Source organism: Astatotilapia calliptera, chromosome 23 (genome assembly GCF_900246225.1).
Source record: "Astatotilapia calliptera chromosome 23, fAstCal1.2, whole genome shotgun sequence".
Taxonomy (NCBI): domain Eukaryota; kingdom Metazoa; phylum Chordata; class Actinopteri; order Cichliformes; family Cichlidae; genus Astatotilapia; species Astatotilapia calliptera.
In genome coordinates, this window is record NC_039323.1 from 23,925,469 (window position 1) to 23,947,081 (window position 21,613).

The window sequence follows — 21,613 nt, forward strand, 5'->3', positions numbered from 1 at the left end:
GATAAATGAGTCTACGGGTTAGCTAGCTAGAAGAGTGGAAAAAAAAAAAAAAAAAAGAGTTGCCTGGTCTGATGAGTCTCAATTTCCTTTGCAACATTCAGACGGCCCCGTTATAACATAAACTAATTGTGGTATATCACATCTTTGGAAAGCTGAGTTCAATTTCTGTAGCCACACTCAGGCCTGATTACTGCCACACCTATTCTCAAACCAAGAAATCATGTAAATAGGATCTGTTTGACAAAGTGGAGTGGACCAAAAGATCCTCAAAAGCCAGACATCATTCCATGCTGTGGTGTGCAGGGGGAGCAGCACAGCAAAGAAGGACTCATCCAGGCTGGAAAAACTGATCAGGAAGGCTGGCTCTGTGGTCGCATGAAGCTGGACACTCTGGTGACAGTGGCAGAGAAAAGGACACTAAAAAAAAAATTGCTGGACATTATGAACAATGCTGGGCATCCTCTGCACACGGCCGTAAACAACCAGAGGAGTCTGTTCAGTGACAGGTTGCTTCTCCCAAAGACAAGAACCAACAGACTTAAAACCTCCTTTGTCCCACACGCCATCAGACTGTTTAACTCCTCTCTGGAGGGGAAACAGGAGGACAAAGGAGGGGGGAACAACTAAGCTGTAGTGCCTCTTCACCTCACTGTGCAATACTTTTTGTAAATAGTCAACGGTGCAATAGACTTCAATACTTGAAATGTGCAAGTCCCTTGTATTCTTATTCCTATTTATCCCTTTCGTGTGTGTGTGTGTGTGTGTGTGTGTGTGTATATATATATATATATATATTTATTTATATTATTCTGCTCACGTTCTGTAACTCCTGTCGGTGCTGTGCTTTTGGAAACCGAATTTCCCAGAGGAACCCACCTGAGGGATTTATAAAGTTTTATCTTATCTTATCTAGGAACAAATGAGAAACAAAGTCACTGAGATCTTTTAGTCTGGAAAAGCCATTTCCAAAGCTGTGGGACTCAGTGAACCACAGTGAGAACCATTATCCACAGATGGAAAGGTGGTGAGCCTTCCCAGGAGTGGCTGGCTGACAAAAATTTCTCCAAGAGCGACTCAATAACTCATCCAAGAGGTCACAAAAGACCCCAGAACAACATCGAAAGAAATGCAGACCTCACTTTTTAATTAGTTTTTCTGCAAAAAATATTTGATGTCCAGAGTAGAGGTTTGCTCAGATTTAGTTTGAAACAGTAGCACAGAAGTCACAACATCCTGACCATGGTAGTATAATGCTACTTAAGACACCATTTCACACACCTTAATCTATAGGTTTTTTGAGTACTGCAGAAACAAATAAATGCTGGTTTGCAGAAAGTAAGAGTCATGGATTTAGTCTTTAGTTTGACTCAGTTTTGCATAAAAATGATTGAAAACCATAATTTTCTCCTCCGCCTGTCACGGTCTGGCTGGGGCAGACCGTATGTGTTGCAGAGGAGGACTCAAACGCAGACCAAAACGTGGTGTGGATTAACAAAACAAGCCGTTTATTGAGGCTAGCAACGAGGGTACAAAATAATAGGGCATCGGTGAAAACTAAACAATAACCTAAACTGGGAGAACTAATAACAAAACATAAAAAACCTTAACCATAGTGAAGTGACATGGGTACCTGGAGATGAGACATGGATGAGCAGATGACCTGACAACAGCATGCAGAAAACAAAGGGCTTAAATACATACATGAGGTGATCAGGGGAAGTGGAGACACATGGGGGAACAGCTGACTGACATAAACCTAATGACAGGACCAGGAGAGGAAAGCTAAATACAATGAACAAAGAACACATGACACTGTCAGAATAAAACAGGAAACACTAAAACTAGACATGACAACCCGAACTTCACAATGTAAGACACAGACATGAAACACATGAAGAGCAGGGGAGATTTACCATAGTTGGGAACACGTTTTGGGATTATTTTTGTGGAAGCCCGTATTAGTTTTTTTCTCGTGTGTTTTTGCCTTATTTTTGTTTTTCTACGTTGCACCCCGGTTGCCTAGGCCGGGGTGTAACAAGGGGGAAATGATAAGAACTAGAAACACTTAGGCATGATAACAAATGAACTTAGGAACCCGAAGGGCTTACATAAAACTAAAACTCAAAACGCTGGGTCAACAGACCCAGGATCGTGACACCGCCATGAAATAAGAGGTTGCTGCTCTTGAGTAAAATGCAGTTTAAACTGAAGCATAACAATATGCTGCATCATTTTTCAGAAAGGAATGCAAGTTAGTGCTGTGTAATGCAAAATCGCAGCATTTTAATGTCCTTTTTTTTAGCCTTGATGTCCTAATTGGCTGCTGCGCTGATTCCTTTTCCCTCATCATCGTGTATTTGTGTCTTTTCATACTACAAACACACACCAACAGACAAGGACACACACTCTACCAGCGGGTACTCATTAATTGAGGATGAGAAAACTAAAGAGAGAAATGTGGGGTGCTATTCCTGTCCCGCAGTAAAGGAGGAGGAGCTGGAGTGGGCAGACTAGACTCATCGATGGCTTTTGAAGTAGTTATTGAGTCCATTAGATGTTTTATCATCAGTAAGATGAAAGTAGGGATGGCTGCTCATCTGTCATTTCCTTTCATTGTTCCAGGGTTTGTCTTTGTGTCTCTCGCTTTCAAACTTTCTTTCTCTGACTTATTTAGAATTCTTCTTGTTTTTACTTTCATTTTTTTCCTGGAAGTTTTCTGACTCTAAATTTCACTTCTTCAGCTTTCTGTGTTGTTGCGTTATGTATTCTCTTTTTTCACTTTTTTGAAGCTCGTTTCATCTTGTTTTCTGTCTTTTTAACACGTTTTTCTTGTTTTTTAGTCTGAAGTATTGTGGAAAGTCTCAAGTCACCCGTCATTTCTTTGTGTTGTCCTAGGAAATTGTGGAATAGGTTCAGCAATGTATAGAAACATGTGCAAATTACATTTATATACAGTATATAAAGCAAAACCTAAGTTTGTACAATTCTATCAAGCTTGAAAGTCAACATTTAGTGTGACCACCTTTATTCTTCAGCACAGTCTGAACTCTCTTAGGCAGCTTTCTTGTCATGTCTTTAAGTCGTCTTCAGGAATAGTTCTCCAGGCTTCTTGAAGGACATTCAAAGCTCTTCTTTGGATGTTTCTGCCTTTCGTTCTATTTTCTGTCAACATAATAATGGATTGGATTTATATAGCGCTTTTCAAGGCACCCAAAGCGCTTTACAATACCACTATTCATTCACTCTCACATACACTGGTGGAGGCAAGCTACAGTTGTAGCCACAGCTGCCCTGGGGCAGACTGACAGATGCGAGGCTGCCCTATCGCGCCATCGGCCCCTCTGGCCAACATGATCCCACACTGCTTCAATAGTTGAGGTCTGGGGTCTGGGGAGGCCAATCCATGACTGATAGAGTTCAACTGTGTGTTTTTCTATCCAGGTACGACTTTACTGCATTGGCAGTGTGTTTGAGATCATTGTCATGCTAAAAAATGATGCCGGTGCCAATCAGGTGCAGTTCCAGATGGTACTTCATGGTGGATCAATATCTGATGGTACTTTTCTTTGTTTATAATTAATCAATTTTGACAAGATCTCCAACACCACTGGCTCTAATGCAGACCCAAACCATGACAGAGCCTCCACCTTACCTCCTCCATACATACTGTTAGTGATTAGTGACTCATCACTCCAACAGTTGCCACTGATTTTTCAGTCCAGTTCTTCCACTGAGACCATTTCTGATGAGGCTTTAGTGATATAGCTGAATGAGCTGAAGGTTCAGATGTGTCTCTCAGGTCTGTTTCAGGTCTTTGCTGGGGTTTTTCCTGTCTCTTAAGAGAGTGACTTTCAGAAAATATTCATCTGCTGTAGATAGTTTTTTGGGGTGTTTTTTTCTAGGCCTGACACATCTTCTTTTGTCCTTGACCTGTCAGGTTTAGACAAATGTTCAGCTAATAGCTTTTAGGGAATGATGGGAAAAATGTTACTTTGTCTGTCAAACTGTTGTCTTTGACTTTCTTCATAGATTTAACTAAATAAATGCAAACAAATTGTGGTCTCTGTAAAAGCTTAGTCCTTTAATAATCCACTTTCTGTTACTGTAACCATAAATGTTCATTTCCCCTGTTTTCCATTTCTGTTTTCTCCATTAAAAGCAAATATCCCTTTTTAAACTCCCATTTAGAGTTTACTTTCTCCCTGTCTCACTCTCAGTGAAGGTCATGATGTTTCCTGATGATTTAGTAACATTAAAATACAAAAAAGAGAAAAGAAATCACACACTTCATTTGTGAGTGCTTTAGATTTCCCATCAGTTTTAACCGGCCCCCAGAGAATCATTCACGCCTGTAAGTACAGTATGTGCGTGGGTGTGATCATACATTTACATTTCGATTAGATTAGATTAGATTAGATTAGATTAGATTAGATTAGATTAGATAGAACTTTATTAATCCCTCGGGTGGGTTCCTCTGGGAAATTCGATTTCCAAAAAAGCACAGCACCGACAGACGTTACAGAATATTATATATACATATATATATATACACACACACACACACACACATATATATAAATACAGAGACAATATAAATAAAATATACGAATTTCAGCCATTTAGTTGGCATTTCAATCTGAATCAGAGTGCGGGAGGAGCGGTCGTACTAAAGAACACTGATGGAAGCAAACGATGAAGAATGCCTTTCAGTCTGGTTAGTTTTAGGAAGAAAGCTACTCAGTTTGGTTTAGGAGAAAGTTGTTTTGGGGACAAAAACATTTTTAACAACATCTTAAAAGACCTGTCTAACATAAGATTTTAAAGGAAATATTATCTCATGTTTCCAAGGTTCAGGTTAATCAGTTAGAAAGACTTTCAGTCATTTTTCTTACTTTTCTTTGATTTCTTCATCGTTCAAACTCAAAATACAAAACAAGAAATACAAAACAATACAAAACACTGTAAATATTTTCTTGCTGAGAGTTAGACGATTAGTTTGAGAGACAGGTGACAGGTAGCACTGTCATGATAATATATGAAGCTGGATCCAACAGTTTTGTAGCATAGCACAGCACACCCTCAGGGGGAAACTGTTATTCTGACTTTGTCCAAAGGTTATACAACCTGCGAGAACATCTAAAGTTTGGTAATTCCTTCCTGTGCCTGACTTCTTCCAAACTAAAGACTTCTGCAGTGGCCCTCCAACACCTAAAATCACACTCTGATCATCATCAAAATCTAACACAATCTTATAATTTGTTTTACAAAGCTGATAACCACTTACAGCTTTACCTAAGGTACCTTATAGGCACTATAATCCTTTCCTGCTATTGACAAGATATAAAACAAGCTCGAGATTATAAATCGGCCAGAAAAGCAGGAATAACTTGTGATATATAGAGAGCCATGACAAAGAACGTTTTTGCAGGTCTCTCTGCAGTCATGTGGAAAACTAATTACACCCCATGATTCAGTAGTTTGTAAACCACTTTTATCAGCAATAACTCAAAGTAATTGTTTTCTGCATGACTTTATCATTCTCTCACATCATTGTGAAAGACTTTTGGCCCAGTCTTCTTTACAGCATTGCTTCAGTTCATTGAGATTTGCAGGCTTTCATTTATGCACAGCTTTCTCGCGGTCCTACCAAAGCATTTCAGTCAGGTTGAGGTCTGGACTTTGACTGGTCCACTGCAGTACCTTGATGTTTCCTTTTTAATCATTCTGTTGTAGATGTGTTGATGTACTTGGAATCATTGTCTTGTTTCATGACCCAGTTTAAGCCAAGCTTTAGCTGTCTGACAGATGTCCTCACATTTGACTCTAGAATACAGAGGAGTTCATGGTGGACTCAATGATTGTAAGGTGCTAATGTGGCTGCAAAAAAAGCCCAAATCACGACCCCTCCACCACCGTGCTGACAGCTGGTATGAGGTGTTTGTGCTAATATGTTGTGTTTGGTTTTGTGCATTATGACCAAACATCTGCATTAACCCTTTCACGCATAGTGGTCATAACAGTGGACAGCTATTCTGTTATAGACAGTGTTGATGTTAATGTATGTTTGGGGGCGTTGCACCCCGGAACCTTTAGAGGTTTTTCAGGGTTTTCTCTGTCAGAATGTTATGTGAGAAACAGTTTCCTGTTTGTGTAGCGACTAGCTGTGGTTGTTTCTAAAAGTGGTCAGTAAACATCCTAAAAGTGGCACCTGAGTTTCCGAGCATTTTTATCCTGAAGTCATAACATATTCAAAGGCTGTTTTCTTGTATTTGTGTCAGTGTTGATGGTATACTTGCACATAAACTACTACATTGGACACTAATGTGTCACTCCATACCCTGCCACCCACTGGTCAGCCAGCGGACTGACTAAGTGAACATGTAAAAAACTATTTGAAAAGTACATGCTTAAAAAAATGAAGTTCAAAAATCTTTTTTCATGCCTAAAGATGAATAAAAATACTTAAGAAAAAAAATCCTGATTTAGGTTGTCATAATTCATGCATGACAGGGTTAAGTTTTGATCGGCTTTCACACACCAGAGTGAAACAAGGGTTAAACAGATGAATGTTTGTTTCTGTTGACATCAAAAACTTGTCTCAGTTGTAACAAAATAGTTTCATCTTTCAACATCCACGAAGGGACTGGTTTTGGACATTAGCTTTGGTTATACACTCAACAAAAATATAAACGCAACACCTTTGTTACTGCTCCCATTCCCCATGGGATGGACGTAGAGACCTAAAATTCATTCCAGATACACAATATAACCATCCCTCCCAAACAGTGGTCACAAATCAGTCCAAATGTGTGGTAGTGGGCACATCTGCTATATTGAGATAATCCATCCCACCTCACAGGTGTGCCACATCAGGATGCTGATCTGACATCATGAGTAGTGCACAGGTGTACCTCAGACTGCCCACAACAAAAGGCCACCCTGAAATGTGCAGTTTTGTCTCACAGCAAAATGCCACAGATGCCACAAGCAATGAGGGAGCGTGCAATTGGCATGCTGACAGCAGGAATGTCAACCAGATCTGTCGCCCGTGCATTGAATGTTCATTTCTCAACCATAAGCCGTCTCCACAGGCGTTTCAGAGAATATGGCAGCACATCCAACCGGCCTCACAACCGCAGACCTCGTGTAACCACACCAGCCCAGGACCTCCACATCCAGCAGGTTCACCTCCAAGATCGTCTGAAACCAGCCACCCAGACAGCTGCTGGAACAATTGGTTTGCACAACCAAACAATTTCTGCACAAACTGTCAGAAACCGTCTCAGGGACGCTCAACTGCATGCCCGTCGTCCTCATCGGGGTCTTGACCTGACTCCAGCTCGTCGCCGTAACCGACTTGTGTGGGCAAATGCTCACATTCGATGGCGTCTGGCACGTTGGAGAGGTGTGCGCTTCACGGATGAATCATGGTTCACATTGTTCAGGGCAGATGGCAGCTGAGAATGTCCCAGTTCTTGCATGGCCAGCATACTCACCGGACATGTCACCCATTGAGCATGTTCGGGATGTGCTTGACCGGCGTTTACGACAGCGTGTACCAGTTCCCACGAATATCCAACAACCTCGCACAGCCATTGAAGTGGAGTGGACCAACATTCCACAGGCCACAATTGACAATCTGATAGACTCCATGCGACGATGTGTTGCACTGCATGAGGCAAATGGTGGTCACACCAGATACTGACCGGTTCTGGGTCCCCAGACCCCCAATAGCGCAAAAAACTGCACATTCCAGGGTGGCCTTTTGTTGTGGGCAGTCTGAGGTACACCTGTGCACTACTCATGATGTCAGATCAGCATCCTGATGTGGCACACCTGTGAGGTGGGATGGATTATCTCAATATAGCAGATGTGCCCACTACCACACATTTGGACTGATTTGTGACCACTGTTTGGGAGGGATGGTTATATTGTGTATCTGGAATGAATTTTAGGTCTCTACGTCCATCCCATGGGGAATGGGAGCAGTAACAAAGGTGTTGCGTTTATATTTTTGTTGAGTGTATATAGACACAGTCTGTGCAGCTGTGCAGCTGTCAGCGTGTTTCTATGGTTGTCCTTTACAAATTATCCATCCATGTAATTTTAAACATATTTTTTAAACATAGACATTTTAAAATATCCAGTTACCTCCCAGTTAGCATATGGCCTCTTTAAAATGAAGGGACTGCAAATAATTGCTAGAATTTCTGTGAAAGATGAAATTTGGACTGGAATTGATCCATGGACCTCTCAAATCTGTTGTTTGATCCACTGGAGCAAGTCCTGACACTCAGGTGTGAACCGATCAAACAGCAATGAATACTTTTGTACTGTTGGCAGAGTACATTAAATTATTATCATAATAATGCTATTTTACAGTTAAATACAGTTTCACTTATAATTCTGCAAATGCACAGCTTCTGTTCTAGGTCATAAGCCATTTTTAAATTGTATTTCTTTATGAATAAATGGGAGAACGGTCTTTATGAAATGCCAGGGGGCTGGAGTACATTATTCATATGATTGAATCCATCCTTAATGGATTGATTTTCCTGACAGAGATAAAGACTTGAAAGCTTTTTGAACACTTCGCAGATGCAGAGATATTAAAATTTGACTTTAAACTTTTGGTTCAGTTTTACTATGGGAAAGATTTTAAATCAAAATCAGCATCAGCCTTCACTAATACCCCTGTAAGTAATTGGAAGCAAATGACAAAACATCTGGTGCAGCTGGATGTCTCTACACTGAAAAGGCTCAACATTATGACCACAGACAGGTGAAGTGAAAAACAGTTGACTTGTTAGAAGCAGGGAAATGGACAAGTGTAAGAATCTAAGCGAAGTTGAGGATGACTTAGACGAGTGAGTCAAAACATCTCCAAAACTGTAGCTCTTGTGGGGTGTTCCTGGTCTGCAGTGGTCAGTATCTATCACAAGCGATCCAAAGGAGGAACAGCGGTGAACCACCGACAGAGTCATGGGTGGCCAAAGCTCACTGATGCTTGTGGAGAACAAAGGCTGGCCCGAGTGGTCCAATCCAACAGACGAGCCACTGTAGCTTAAACTGCTGAAAACATTAATGCTGGTTCTGACAGAATACACAGAGCATCACAGTTTGTTGCGTATGTGGCGGCATAGCTGCAGATCACTCTGGATGCCCATGCAGACCCTTGCACAGTGTCAAAAGCACCAACAGTGGGCATGTGAGCATCAGACTAGACCACCGAGGAAGGTGTTCTAGTCTGATGAATCACATTTTCTTTTACATCATGTGGATTGCCAGGTGCATGTGAGTCATTTACCTGGGGAACACCTGATACCAGGATGCACTATGCACTAGGGCAGAGCAATATGGCCAGAAATATTTATCACGATATACATTTGAAAATTTGCAATAACGATATAACTGACGATATAATTGACGTGAGACAAAATACTTTACAACTCCACAACTTTATTAGTGCAAAAAAAAACCCCATCAATGTATTTTCACTTAAACAAGCAGCTGTTTTTTATGTGCATTAAAGCTATATAAAAATTTAACAGTGCAAATGCAAATTACTTGCCAAAAGGCATTTCCAGTGGAAATTGGCCGACATATCCTCAGCATAACCATGTATAATATCCACAAAACTTAAAAAGAGGTTATACACACACAATACCATAATTTTATGTTGAAACACAGTATGTATTACTCCGCGAGGCTCCCGACTACTGTAGCTGTAATGCTCCGACAATCCATCAGGCGTAACAGAGAGTTCAGACTGTAGCTTAGCAAAGTCGTACTAAAACATTTTTTGACAGATTTTTGAGCGCCGTGTACCACATAAAATCGGTTTGGTAATAACAGTAATAACGACGGCCCGCTTGCATGCTCTACCAAAAAATGTGCTTTGGTGTGTATCTAACGGACAAAAGCCAAACCAGTTCCACACCACTGGAGCTGCGACGTTTTTACAAACCAATTCTGGTTCATCTGTTTCATTCAACAATCCGCTTTCGGCCTTCTCATTCTCCGTCTCTGCCATGCTTTTTCCGCCATGTGCGTATGAAAACAAAGGCACTGCGCATGCGCGTTTTACCCATATTCTATTGCGATATTTCATTTTCTTATAACATTATACTGGTATTACCGTGAACGGTATGATATGGCCCAGCCCTACTATGCACTCCACTCAAACATCTGTGGGATGTGGTGGACACACAAGTCTGGCCCCTGAAGGGCTCACTTCACATTTTACAGGACTTAAAGGATCTATTGCTAATATCTTGGTACCAGATAGCACAGCACACCTTCAGGGGTAAAGAGGAGTCCATGCCTCGATGAGTCAGGTGGACAAATGCAATTTTAGGCAGGTGGTAATAATGTTATAACTGATTGATATATATATTGAATGGACCAAAGGTTTAGGTCCTCCTTGCTTCGATTAAGGCTCTTGATCATTCTCCTTCCACTTGTTCTGTTTATCCTGATCAAATAAAGGCATAAATAAATACTTAAAAAAGGAGCCCATAAATGAATTGCAAGTAATGTTGGTGTGCCTACATATTTGTGATCATCTCAGTTTAAATGCTCTGCAGACTGCATGTGTTACCTGGCCTTCACTGACCGTCGCTAACAAACTATATAAATGTGTGTGTGTGTGTGCGTGTGTGTGTGTGTGTTAACAGCTGTGCCAGCACCCCCGGTGAATGTATCGGTGACCCAGCTGAGGGCACACTCGGCCATGGTGACCTGGAATGTCCCTCAGGGAGACACCGTCATCGGATACGCCATCTCACAGCAGGTACAATACAGCAGCCTCGTATCATCGCTGCATGCATACACTGAGCATGCACGGCCAATGGACCATGCCTTTTCTTCTTTTTAAACTGAATGTCAAATACATCCTGATGTGCCCTCTCATTCAGCTGAAGGCCGATTAATTTTGCAGGGATCCAAATTATGAATTGAATGCCCAGAAAAGCTGGACCGGTGCCATGCTCGGGGCTAGAACAGCTTTTCAAAGATAAATTATGTATTTCTCATGCTCATCTCGATCTCACGAGGGCTTACTTCTTTCTCTTTTGTCCTCCTGCTGCTGTCTTCTGGGATTTATTAAAATGCTGCGTCATTCATTAGCCGGGTAGGCAGTCAGCATTCGGCTCAAAGACACTTTGAGTCATGAGGGGTGGGAAAGTTTGGAAACCTCTCAGAGGAATTTGCTCATTAACATTTTACTTCTTAAGGAGCTCGTTAATGTCAAGGATGGCTACTGGTTGACGTAGGTAATAATAAAAAACCAAATCTCTTAATTACATAAGGTGCAGCCAAAAGAAGGACTTTCCAAGCATCCAATTAGCAAGAAAAACCTGATTATCGAATTAATCGATCTTTAAATATCCCCCAGGAGGAAAGATCCTGCCGTGGATTTGAGGGGGAAAAGATCGCTCACAAGTAAGACATCCACAGCTGTGCACTGGTGTGTCAGCTCAACTGTGTGAGGTTAACAAAAGTCATATGCTCTGCCTGTGTTTGGGGTAATTTATCATAAATAATTTAGTTGCACAGCTGTTGGGCCACATGCATAACGGTGTGTTAATGCAAAAATGGGCTTTAGAGATCTTCATAAGAAGTTGCAGGTATTTAATTAATTCAGGAAAAAAAAAGACTCCAACAAATAGCTGAAAGCAACAGACACATTGGTAGCACATGCTTTATTAAAGCCATGAATTCACTCATTACTGCTCTGTCTAGTATTATAGATACTATGTTCAGCTGTACTTCATACAGCTGTCTGTTTGCCTTTCAGACAGCTGACAATAGAACAATAGTGTATTTTGTCCTCTTTCTGACCCTAACATCTGGAAGAAGAAATACAGACTGCTCTCAGCTTACAGGTGTGGTCCTCTGCTGCTGTTCAGATGCTCTTCTGCATACCTTGGTTGTAAGTGGTTATTTGAGTTATTGTTGCCTTCCTATCAGCTCAAAGCACACTGGTCATTTTCCTCTGACATCAAAAAGGCATTTTCCCTCAGTGAACTGATGCTCACCAAATAGTTTCTCTTCTTCAGGTCACTAGTAAACACTAGAAATGGTTGTGCAGGCAAATCACAGCAGATCAGCAGTTTCTGAAATACTTAAATCATCAACAACATTACCACATTAACATAATCTTCCACATTCTGATGCTCAGTTTGGACTTCACTAGGTCGTCTTAACCATGTCCACTTGTGTAAATACATTGAGTTTCTGCCAGCTGACTGGTTAATTAGATATTTGCATTAATGAGCGGTTGAACAAAATATGATTGTTCAGAATGTATTTCTTTTTCTTCATGAATTCATCGATTCATTGCTTACATTTCATTTAATTAAACGCTGCAGTCCTTCCACGTAGCACCTTTAAAGAACACAACTGTCACCTAAAGTACAAGAAGTTTGCGTCACCGTAAGAGACGTTTCACATTAATTCTGCTGTTACATAACAACATTTTGTCTGTCTGAGATCTCTTAAAAACCTCGGCTGCTAGCTCAGCTTGGCTCATTTTAATCAGTCTTCACCACCTACAGTTTTGGCAAAAGGAGAATGAGACATTAGCTGAGCTCTGAGTGGGTGTCGTCTCCATTAGCGGAAATTATTTGGCCAGGATTCGTCTCACAGGAGAAACATCCACAGCGGTGTCGATGCCAAACAACTCTTATTCTTTCTTTATGGTTTTTTTCCCAAGTCACCTCACATCTGAGTCAGAATCCATCAACCTTTTGGCATTTTCAAGAAAACACAGGATCGGGATTTAAAACATCTCCTGCTTTAACCTCAGAAAGCACTTATGTAAAAAACACTTACTCAAATATTAATCGGGGAGGTGATGGTAGCAGGTGGATGCAGCGGGTATCCGTGCTGCAGGTTTTATCTACCGAGCCCGTATTTTCCATTGTTAGTCATCAAAGGTTGCCTTGGATCAGAGTGAGCTGCTACAAAAGGGCAAAAAATGCTGTTATATAAAAGGCTGCTCTGTCAATCAAGTATGTTTTCTACCATTTCTATTTTCCTTATTGCAAGAGTGGTCTCGCATCAGGCTTAAGTCTTGATTAGGATTCAAACGTGGCTGGTTTGTGGGATTATTTCATTCACAGTATTTTTCGGTGACATGCCGAGCCTTCTGTTTGTGAAGGAGAAGCAGGACGAGTGAATGTGCCCAGACAAAGAGTTGCTTCACTCATCTAAAGTTGTTCCAAATCCCACGGTGCTGGCTGCCAAGATGCACGCGTTACACAACCTCGCTCCCAAGCACACAAACACATGAAGTAACCCAGTTTAAGTTTCTGTGTCTGAGACTCCCAGCAGTCCTGGTTTCTATGACTTCAAATATCAAACACACAGGGTTAATTGATGATTAGTGCAAGGGCAATGCTTATCAAATAAAACCTGCAGAGAGTGCCTGTTTTAAACTTGTGTTGTGATGTTTGTACCAGAAGAAGATTGTCAGACTGTGACAACATCAGAGGAGAGATTTGTTTTTCTGCACCACTTTCCTTCTGAAATGCATTAGGCTGCTGCTGACTTCTTTCCTGACCTAAAAATAGCGATGCACCCAAACTTCGTGTTCACCTGCAGACTTCACGGTCACATTTTACTGAAGTAAAGGTGCCTTCTGTTCCTTTTTAAAGTGTCTGAAGCTGAACCCTGACAAATCAAACTTTAAGACTGCTGCCAAAATTAAATGAAAGCTCAAAACCCCCTGCAAGAACAAGAAAATATTTACTTCAATTGTCAGAGAACTTCCAAGAGCACACATTAGGGTTTGTAGCAGCCAGTTGTTGATAATCAAATCCATTTGATAAACTGATCATTAGTGAGTGTGAGCACCTCTATAAAAGCAGACATTTGGGCAGTTTGCTGGTCTTCAGAAATCACAATGCCACAGTCTTTCAAGACGTAGACGTCCCAGCAAATTCACCCCAAAGTCAGACTGTGCAATGCTCAGAGAAACTGCAAAAAGAGCTACACCACACTTCATGACAGTACAATTAGAAAGAAACAGAAAAAGTATGGCTTCTTTGGAAGAGCTTCCAGGAGAAAGCCTCTTTGCTCTTAACAACCCACAAAATCCCTGGAATGAGGCTAAAGTTTGTTATTATGTTTGCTCATAATGCACAAAACCAAACGCCGCGTATCACCACAAACACCTCATACCCGCTGTCAGCATAGAGGTGGAGGCGTAATGATTTGGGCAAGTTACAGTCGTTGAGTCAATCATGAACTCCCCTGCATACCAAAGTACTCTAGAGACATCTGTTAGGCAGTTAAAGTGTGGATCAAAGTAATGACCACCTCTAAGTGCAGACCTCGACCTGATTGAAATGCTGTGGCTTGGCAAAAGAGAGCTGTGCATAAATAAATGCCCTCAAACCCTCAATGAACCGAAGCACCGCTGCATGGACAGGAGAGCAGACCCAAAGTCCTCTACGATGTGAGAGACTGATATGACATACAGAAATGTATTGTTTCAAGTTGTCGCTGATCCCAAGGTGGTTCTACAAACTACTGAATTATGCATACTTTAAAAATCCTATTTTTTCCATCCTGTAAATGGATGCAGGGATTATAAAACACTCATGAAATCAACTAAAAGCAGAGAGTCTGTCAATGTAGAACGTTTGTTTTACCTACCTTGAAAATATAAAGACTGACTCTCAGCAGGCACCTCAAACCTGCAGGCTTTACTTTCTTCTGTCATCAAACAGTATAAAACGCTCATCATCAAATGCTCTTTTGCTTGTTAGGAATTAGAAAAAATCTGTTTTCCCATGGGTATTCCTATGTGAACTACAATTAGAAAATATATATAAAGATGACCAGCTTTTTTTAAAAGCGGTTATCTATTTTGGAGCTGACCTTTGTGGCACAAAAATATAAAGGAAAAAGGGGTGGCTCAAGACTTTTGCACAGACCTTTAGATGGCTGTGACAAGTGTCCATTAGTTTTGATTTCCTGGTTTACTGTCTTACTTAAAACTGCAGAATTAAATGTGCCTATGAGATAAACTGACAAAACCTGAAAATTAGAAAGTATCTTGAGTTACGTCAGCGGCACTTTTCAAAATTAGATGGTTTTGGAGTTTTTATTCCAAAATGGTAATGCCTCCATCACAGCTGAGTCACTGGTGCTGATTAACGATCCTTTTAACCCCCGTTGATTCAGTATTTACTTTTATATGACGGCCTTTTAGATCAAAGTGTCCTGGCTGACTCGCTGCCTGCAGGGCTGCCAGAGGAGCAGCAAACACCACTTTGACTCTCCACGCGAGACATCTGGAGAGCCTCGAGCGTCCTGACAGCTTTCTATTTATTGACTCTTCCTCAGCCTTCAGTGCTCCACAGGCACGTTCGCAATCTGGGAAACTTTCTCAAACTGGACTAGCTGTCGCTAGATGATGCTTACCAAGCAGTTGTTAAAAAATCCTCATTATGAGCTGTTCTGATGCCGAGCTGGTGGTTTTTTAGAATATTTGGTGTAATTGGTGTGTAATGGGCAAGTTACACACCAATGACAATAACGAAAAGCTTGAATATATTATGAGCCATTTTCTACAATCTCAAAAACAAGAATGCAGGCTGGTGCTTTTGTGTGAACACCAATTATCTCTGAGCAGCGCTCATCAGGATGTCTGCAGTTAAAAAGAAGACAGTTAAAGGTTCCTTCATACAGAGTCTCCAATCAGAGCAATTAAAGTCTCGTGCAAGTCTCGTGTTGTCGGGAAAACTTAGCCACACAAAAACATGATTTCTTTTTTTTTTTTTTGTCACGCTAAACAAGATAAATACAGAATGCAGTTTTTAAATTATAATTTTGATTATTAGGAGAAGAAAAATTTACCCAAACTTACCTGGGCCTGTGTGAAAGAGTAATTGCCCCCTTAGTGTTTCTTCTTCACTTGATTTTTTCCCCACTTGCTATGTGTTTATACACCTCTCTGCATTTAATCATTAGTTATTATTAATCTCTGTCTCTTCTCCACAACATGTTTTCGTCTTTTTTTTCCCCCCTTAACCCCAATTAGTTGTGACAAATGGCCTTCCCTCACTGAGCCTGGTTCATGCAGCGGTTTCTTCCTGTTAAAAGGGAGTTTTTTCATCCCCATTCTCGCCAAGCCTGTACGGGGACTGATTGTCGTGTTTTCTCTGTTTTCTTTGTATTATTGTAGGATGTCTACTTTACAATATAAAGCACATTGAGGCAACTGCTGTTGTGATTTAGCACCAAATAAATAAAACTGAATTGAATTTAAATTAATTAAATTAAATCTAATAACTAGCTGTGCCACACTTGGCCGCAAGAACTGCAATCAAGCGTTGCCACATGTGCAGTTTTATCAAGATCACCAATCTTAAAGGCTAAAATCAGGTCTCATTGTGTTGGCCTAGCAATTCCAGACACACAAACACAAATGCAAATTATGCTGGAAACTCTTAGCTTGTTTTCTGTGTCCGAGGGGGAATGAAGAACCAAAATGTATCTTAACTGCTGTTACCATGGTGCCACGTTAAGTGGAAGCCTTGTGTTTTCTGTTGTTGTTTGTTTTTTGCCATTTTCTTAATTTTACTGAACTACTAGTAAGTTTATTTACTCCATAAATATAGTGCAGATATCTGCCTGGCAGAGAATCCTCTGCAGACATTATTATTATTAACCATCCATTTTCTTCCTCTTATCAATTCAGGGTCCTGGGACTCCACCAGTCTTCATGTTCACATAACATGAAGGATTTGATTTGCAATTGTTACTTTGAATCCACGTGCACAGTGTATTTACATATTACCCTCTGAATCCACAGCTCATTTTAAAGATATGAACTGTAGAGTTTGGTGGGTAACCTTGTGAAAATGTTCTTGCCTCGATTCTCGCAGCCCCTCATGGATGTATACTGCTTTGTGTTGTCTTTCCAGTAATTTTGTCTTCTTCTGCAGGCACCTTTTATCACTGGACTTTAAATAAACACAGTGAATGTGATCTTCTCAGTGCTAAAGCAGCTGAAAACTCAGATATTTCCCCAGGGAGGTGGTGGTGACCAAAAATGGAGCTAAAACTGATTAAATTGTGGACTTGAATTAAAGCATGGCTCTAAATTAATAATTATCTTTTTGTGTTTTACCTTCTGATTGCAAAAATGGAGATGATAATATGTCTGTGTTGTATTTACAATTTATAAATCCACCCATCCCCAAATTTTCACTAAATACAGCTGTTAAAAAGTAAACTTTATCTCCACGGGGTCACCATCTGTTTACCTGCTGATCCAGAAAGTGACATTTCTTCATTAATTCTGCAGCTCCTTATACTAACAGAGCATCTCTGCCTAAACATGTGTTTTTCTGTTTATTTTGAATGACTATTGCTGGTGTTACCTTGCCTGCAGACCTAATTTCTCCCATTGGGGCTGTATGGGTGTGAGGTGAATTTCTATGAGGCGAAGCTGCTTGTTACTGCAGGGATTCTGCTTGCATTTCAAGTATTTGCCTTTAAATGTGACATAATGATGATTTTTTTTATTGGTAAATTAGTTTAGCAAAGTTTACTTTAAAAGAAAACAGAAAAGATTCTTCTCCTTTTAAGACAACACTATCTGCCTCGAGCAAAGTACGAGGCCATTACTGCTTTTATTAGATCATAATACTTAAGCTGTCAGCCGGATATGCTGATCAGATCCCGAGATTTGATTTAAATTTGCCGTAAGTGTGGCACATTAATGTCTTTGTGTGTGCAAAAGCATCCACCACATGTATTCCTCATGTGTGCACGTATCCTGTCTCCAGAGGCAGGACGGCCTGATGCAGCGCTCCATACGAGAGGTGAACACGTCCAGCCGCTGGTGTGTGCTGTGGGACCTGGACGAAGACACACACTACAGTGTCCAGGTGAGAGAAAAACACACACAGTGTGAAGTGTAATAGCTATTACCTATTTAATGATAGCTATGTAATAGCTAATAAGACTGATGTATGTATTAGTTGGATGGTATCTTTTTCTAAAAGGCAGGTGTGTAATGGTGTAACTAACCATTTTTATTGGCTATGTAACCCATAAACACTGCCATTACAAAAGGTCTTATGCAAATGTAGGCTTACAAAACACAAAATAGCAAAAGAAGAAGAAGTTGATAATTCAGAAGTATTTTGGAGCAGTTGTGAAACCCAGGAGGAGGAACGACATGCAGGACGCACCGTGAACAGGACTGAAGTGTTCAGCCCACAGCTGTACACAAGGAAACAAGAAAAAACTCTGGAAAACCAGGAATGATGGCTGGGAAGTTTGAGGAATGCAACAAGGCAATCTGGCAAATTTAAGGAGGTTTCTCACGTGATGTCTCACTCCCAGAAACCTCCAGCAACCACTTGCCAATCAGTTGGGGAATACACACTGCTCCCTAGCAACCAGTGTTTACCGAGAGGGGGTGGTCTGTGTCCTTAGGTCTGTGTGAGTGAGGCCTAAGCTTCCTCCATTTGCCTCTATTTTTTCCATATTTTCCTACAAATCACTCACTGTTACACAACTTGATAATGTGCAATGTGAACTGAAAATGGAGAAGTTTCAAAGAGAAGCCAGCGTTCTTCAAAAGAGGCAACTTTTGTTTTGAAGGCAAACCTTCTCCATTTCTGGTCTGTCACACTTTTCACAGTTTCACGGCGCCTGAGAGAGCAGGTGTTTGTAGGCAAGCCCATCACTACAATTCAAATTACGGCCACAGCAATCTGCTAGCAACAAAATCAATCACAGCAAAGTTTTTGCCAGGTAGATGGGGAATATACATTTTCCCTTAGTTACAGATGGTGGCTGGGGGCTCACTGGCATGCCTGCCAGCTTCCACATTCTTGATATTGGAAGCTGTTTCTTTTAGGCTGTTATGATAGGAACAGTTGAAAAATGATGGAGGAAAACGGGCATTGAATGACACTTTTGCTTTAGCCAGGTGTCCAAAAATGGTGCACAAGTTAACATCATGTGGTTAGCGGTCACGTCTACAAAACCTCAAAAATTAAGAGATTGATTACTGATTGAACACAGGTATGATGAAAAAGCAGTTGAAAACAGGCAGGAAGTACGTCTGACTGAAGTGTAAGACTGGCTGAGACTTCAGAATAAAACAGGAAGTGGCTAAAGCAACAGAGAAATAGAAAAATAGAAAAAGGAAGTAGGTAGACTTGACATCAGCCAGCAGAATAAAACAGGAAACAACTAAAGAAAAACTGTCTGTGTCCTCCTAACTTTGCAAATTTTAAAAAATTGACAACAATCATGGAAGCTAAGCCAAACCATTTGGGTTAAACAATAAAGTCCTGTATTCCACAAAAGTTGCTGCAAAAGAACTTTAATGTCTTCAGATTAATGCTCTTCTCTGTGCACCTTAAATGAATGAAGTTGTGTCACGAGAGTATGTGTCTGTCCAGGTCAGGACAATCTTTTAGATGCCAGACCAAAGAATTTTCAGCATGTTGCAAAAAGGGACTCATAGTTTTGAGCCATAAGGTAAGAAAATGTTCATCATGTTTGTACAAATAGACATGAGGTCTAAATGATATATTAACAAAGCCATACATTTAGAAATAAAACTGGACGATTTGGTCTTTGTAAGTGCTTTGAAATTGAGATTTCTTACCTCTGTGTATGGAAAAAAGAGACCTATCATCATCCTTTTCTTCTTTATTTTCATTCTATGAGTCAGCTAGAGTACATTTGCATGATTCACAGTTTAAAAAACTGTGACTGGTTGTTTATAGAGCTCCTCAGTTCATCCTCTGTCTGAAACAAGTAGTTTTACCTCCTGTTCTTTAAGACCTACACCTTGAAAGCTCATTTTAGCCTGTTTCATGGCTGGCCAAGGCTGTGAGTCTTTGCTTGGCAGTTTCCAAGGCCTCAGGTATGGACAGCTTGCTGTATTTCTTAGGCACCTTATTTGTCGCACCTTTCTGCAACTCCGTTAGTTGGCTAACCTCCCTCCGTGCTACTTTGATCTTGCCCTCTAGCCTCCTTCTCCATGGAGGGTACTGCCCCTTGTCGCTGTTCAACTTGTAGCCAAGCATCTCACTGATCACTGCTGCCGTATTGTAGATCAGCTTGTTAGTGTCGGTAATCGTGGTTGTAGGTATTGCCCGTAGTGCTGCATTAACATCATCTAGCAGACCTTCTGAGGGTACAGATGCCCCAGAGACAATCCAGCACATAACAGCAGGGTGCAAGATGCTAGCAGGCAAGGCATACATGGAACGCCATAACCAAGTGGCCGGCATAGTGTACAGGAACATCTGTGCCGAGTATAACCTGGAAGTCCCGAGGTCAAAATGGGAGATGCCCCCAAGGGTGGTGGAGAATGACCGAGCTAAGATCCTGTGGGACTTCCAGATACAGACGGACAAAATGGTGGTGGCTAACCAACCGGACATAGTGGTGGTAGACAAACAGAAGAAGACGGCCGTAGTAATCGATGTAGCGGTTCCGAATGACAGCAATATCAGGAAGAAGGAACACGAGAAGCTGGAGAAATACCAAGGGCTCAGAGAAGAGCTCGAGAGGATGTGGAGGGTGAAGGTAACGGTGGTCCCCGTGGTAATCGGAGCACTAGGTGCGGTGACTCCCAAGCTAGGCGAGTGGCTCCAGCAGATCCCGGGAACAACATCGGAGATCTCTGTCCAGAAGAGCGCAGTCCTGGGAACAGCTAAGATACTGCGCAGGACCCTCAAGCTCCCAGGCCTCTGGTAGAGGACCCGAGCTTGAAGGATAAACCGCCCGCAGGGGCGTGCTGGGTGTTTTATATATATATATATATATATATATATATATATATATATATGTATATATATATATATACATATATATATATATATTTAGGGGTGCATTTAGGGGTGCAACGATACACAAAATTCACGGTGTCACGGTTCGATATTTTTTGATACAAAAAAAATGTTCATGCCTTTTTAATTTGTCATTTATTGAAATTATAAATATATATTTTAACTCATAAGTACAGTTTTTAAATTTAATGTTGCTGAAACAACAAAGTACTAAAAAAAAAAAAATGTCTGATTGAGGAATCACTCATCTTTGGAAAAGAGAGTTTATTACAGAGAAATGGCTCTTTCCAGAATAAAAGCTATACTATACGCTTCTTCTGGGCTATATTCTCAGCAGCATATTAAACATATCAGGTCCCCATAAGGAGAATCAATTCAATTCAATTCAATTCAATTTTATTTATATAGCGCCAAATCACAACATAAGTCGCCTCAAGGCGCTTCATAGATACAGAGAAAAACCCAACAATCATATGACCCCCTATGAGCAAGCACTTTGGCAACAGTGGGAAGGAAAAACTCCCTTTTAACAGGAAGAACCCTCCGGCAGAACCAGGCTCAGGGAGGGGCGGCCATCTGCTGCGACCGGTTGGGGTGAGAGAAGGAAGACAGGATAAAAGACATGCTGTGGAAGAGAGACAGAGGTTAATAACAGATATGATTCAATGCAGAGAGGTCTGTTAATACATAGTGAGTGAGAAAGGTGACTGGAAAGGAAAAACTCAATGCATCATGGGAATCCCCCGGCAGCCTACGTCTATTGCAGCATAACTAAG

The 21,613-nt window shown here is 41.0% G+C and overlaps 1 protein-coding gene across 1 annotated transcript in view; it reads left to right on the forward strand.

Annotated features, from left to right (window-relative positions):
- LOC113016113 (fibronectin type III domain-containing protein 5-like) overlaps window positions 1-21,613 on the forward strand; it is a 67,140-nt gene that overhangs the window by 22,529 nt on the left and 22,998 nt on the right. The window contains exons 2-3 of the mRNA XM_026158669.1: window positions 10,677-10,792; window positions 17,805-17,906. Coding sequence (XP_026014454.1) covers window positions 10,677-10,792; window positions 17,805-17,906 — 218 coding nt within the window. The remainder of the gene's footprint in view (window positions 1-10,676; window positions 10,793-17,804; window positions 17,907-21,613) is intronic.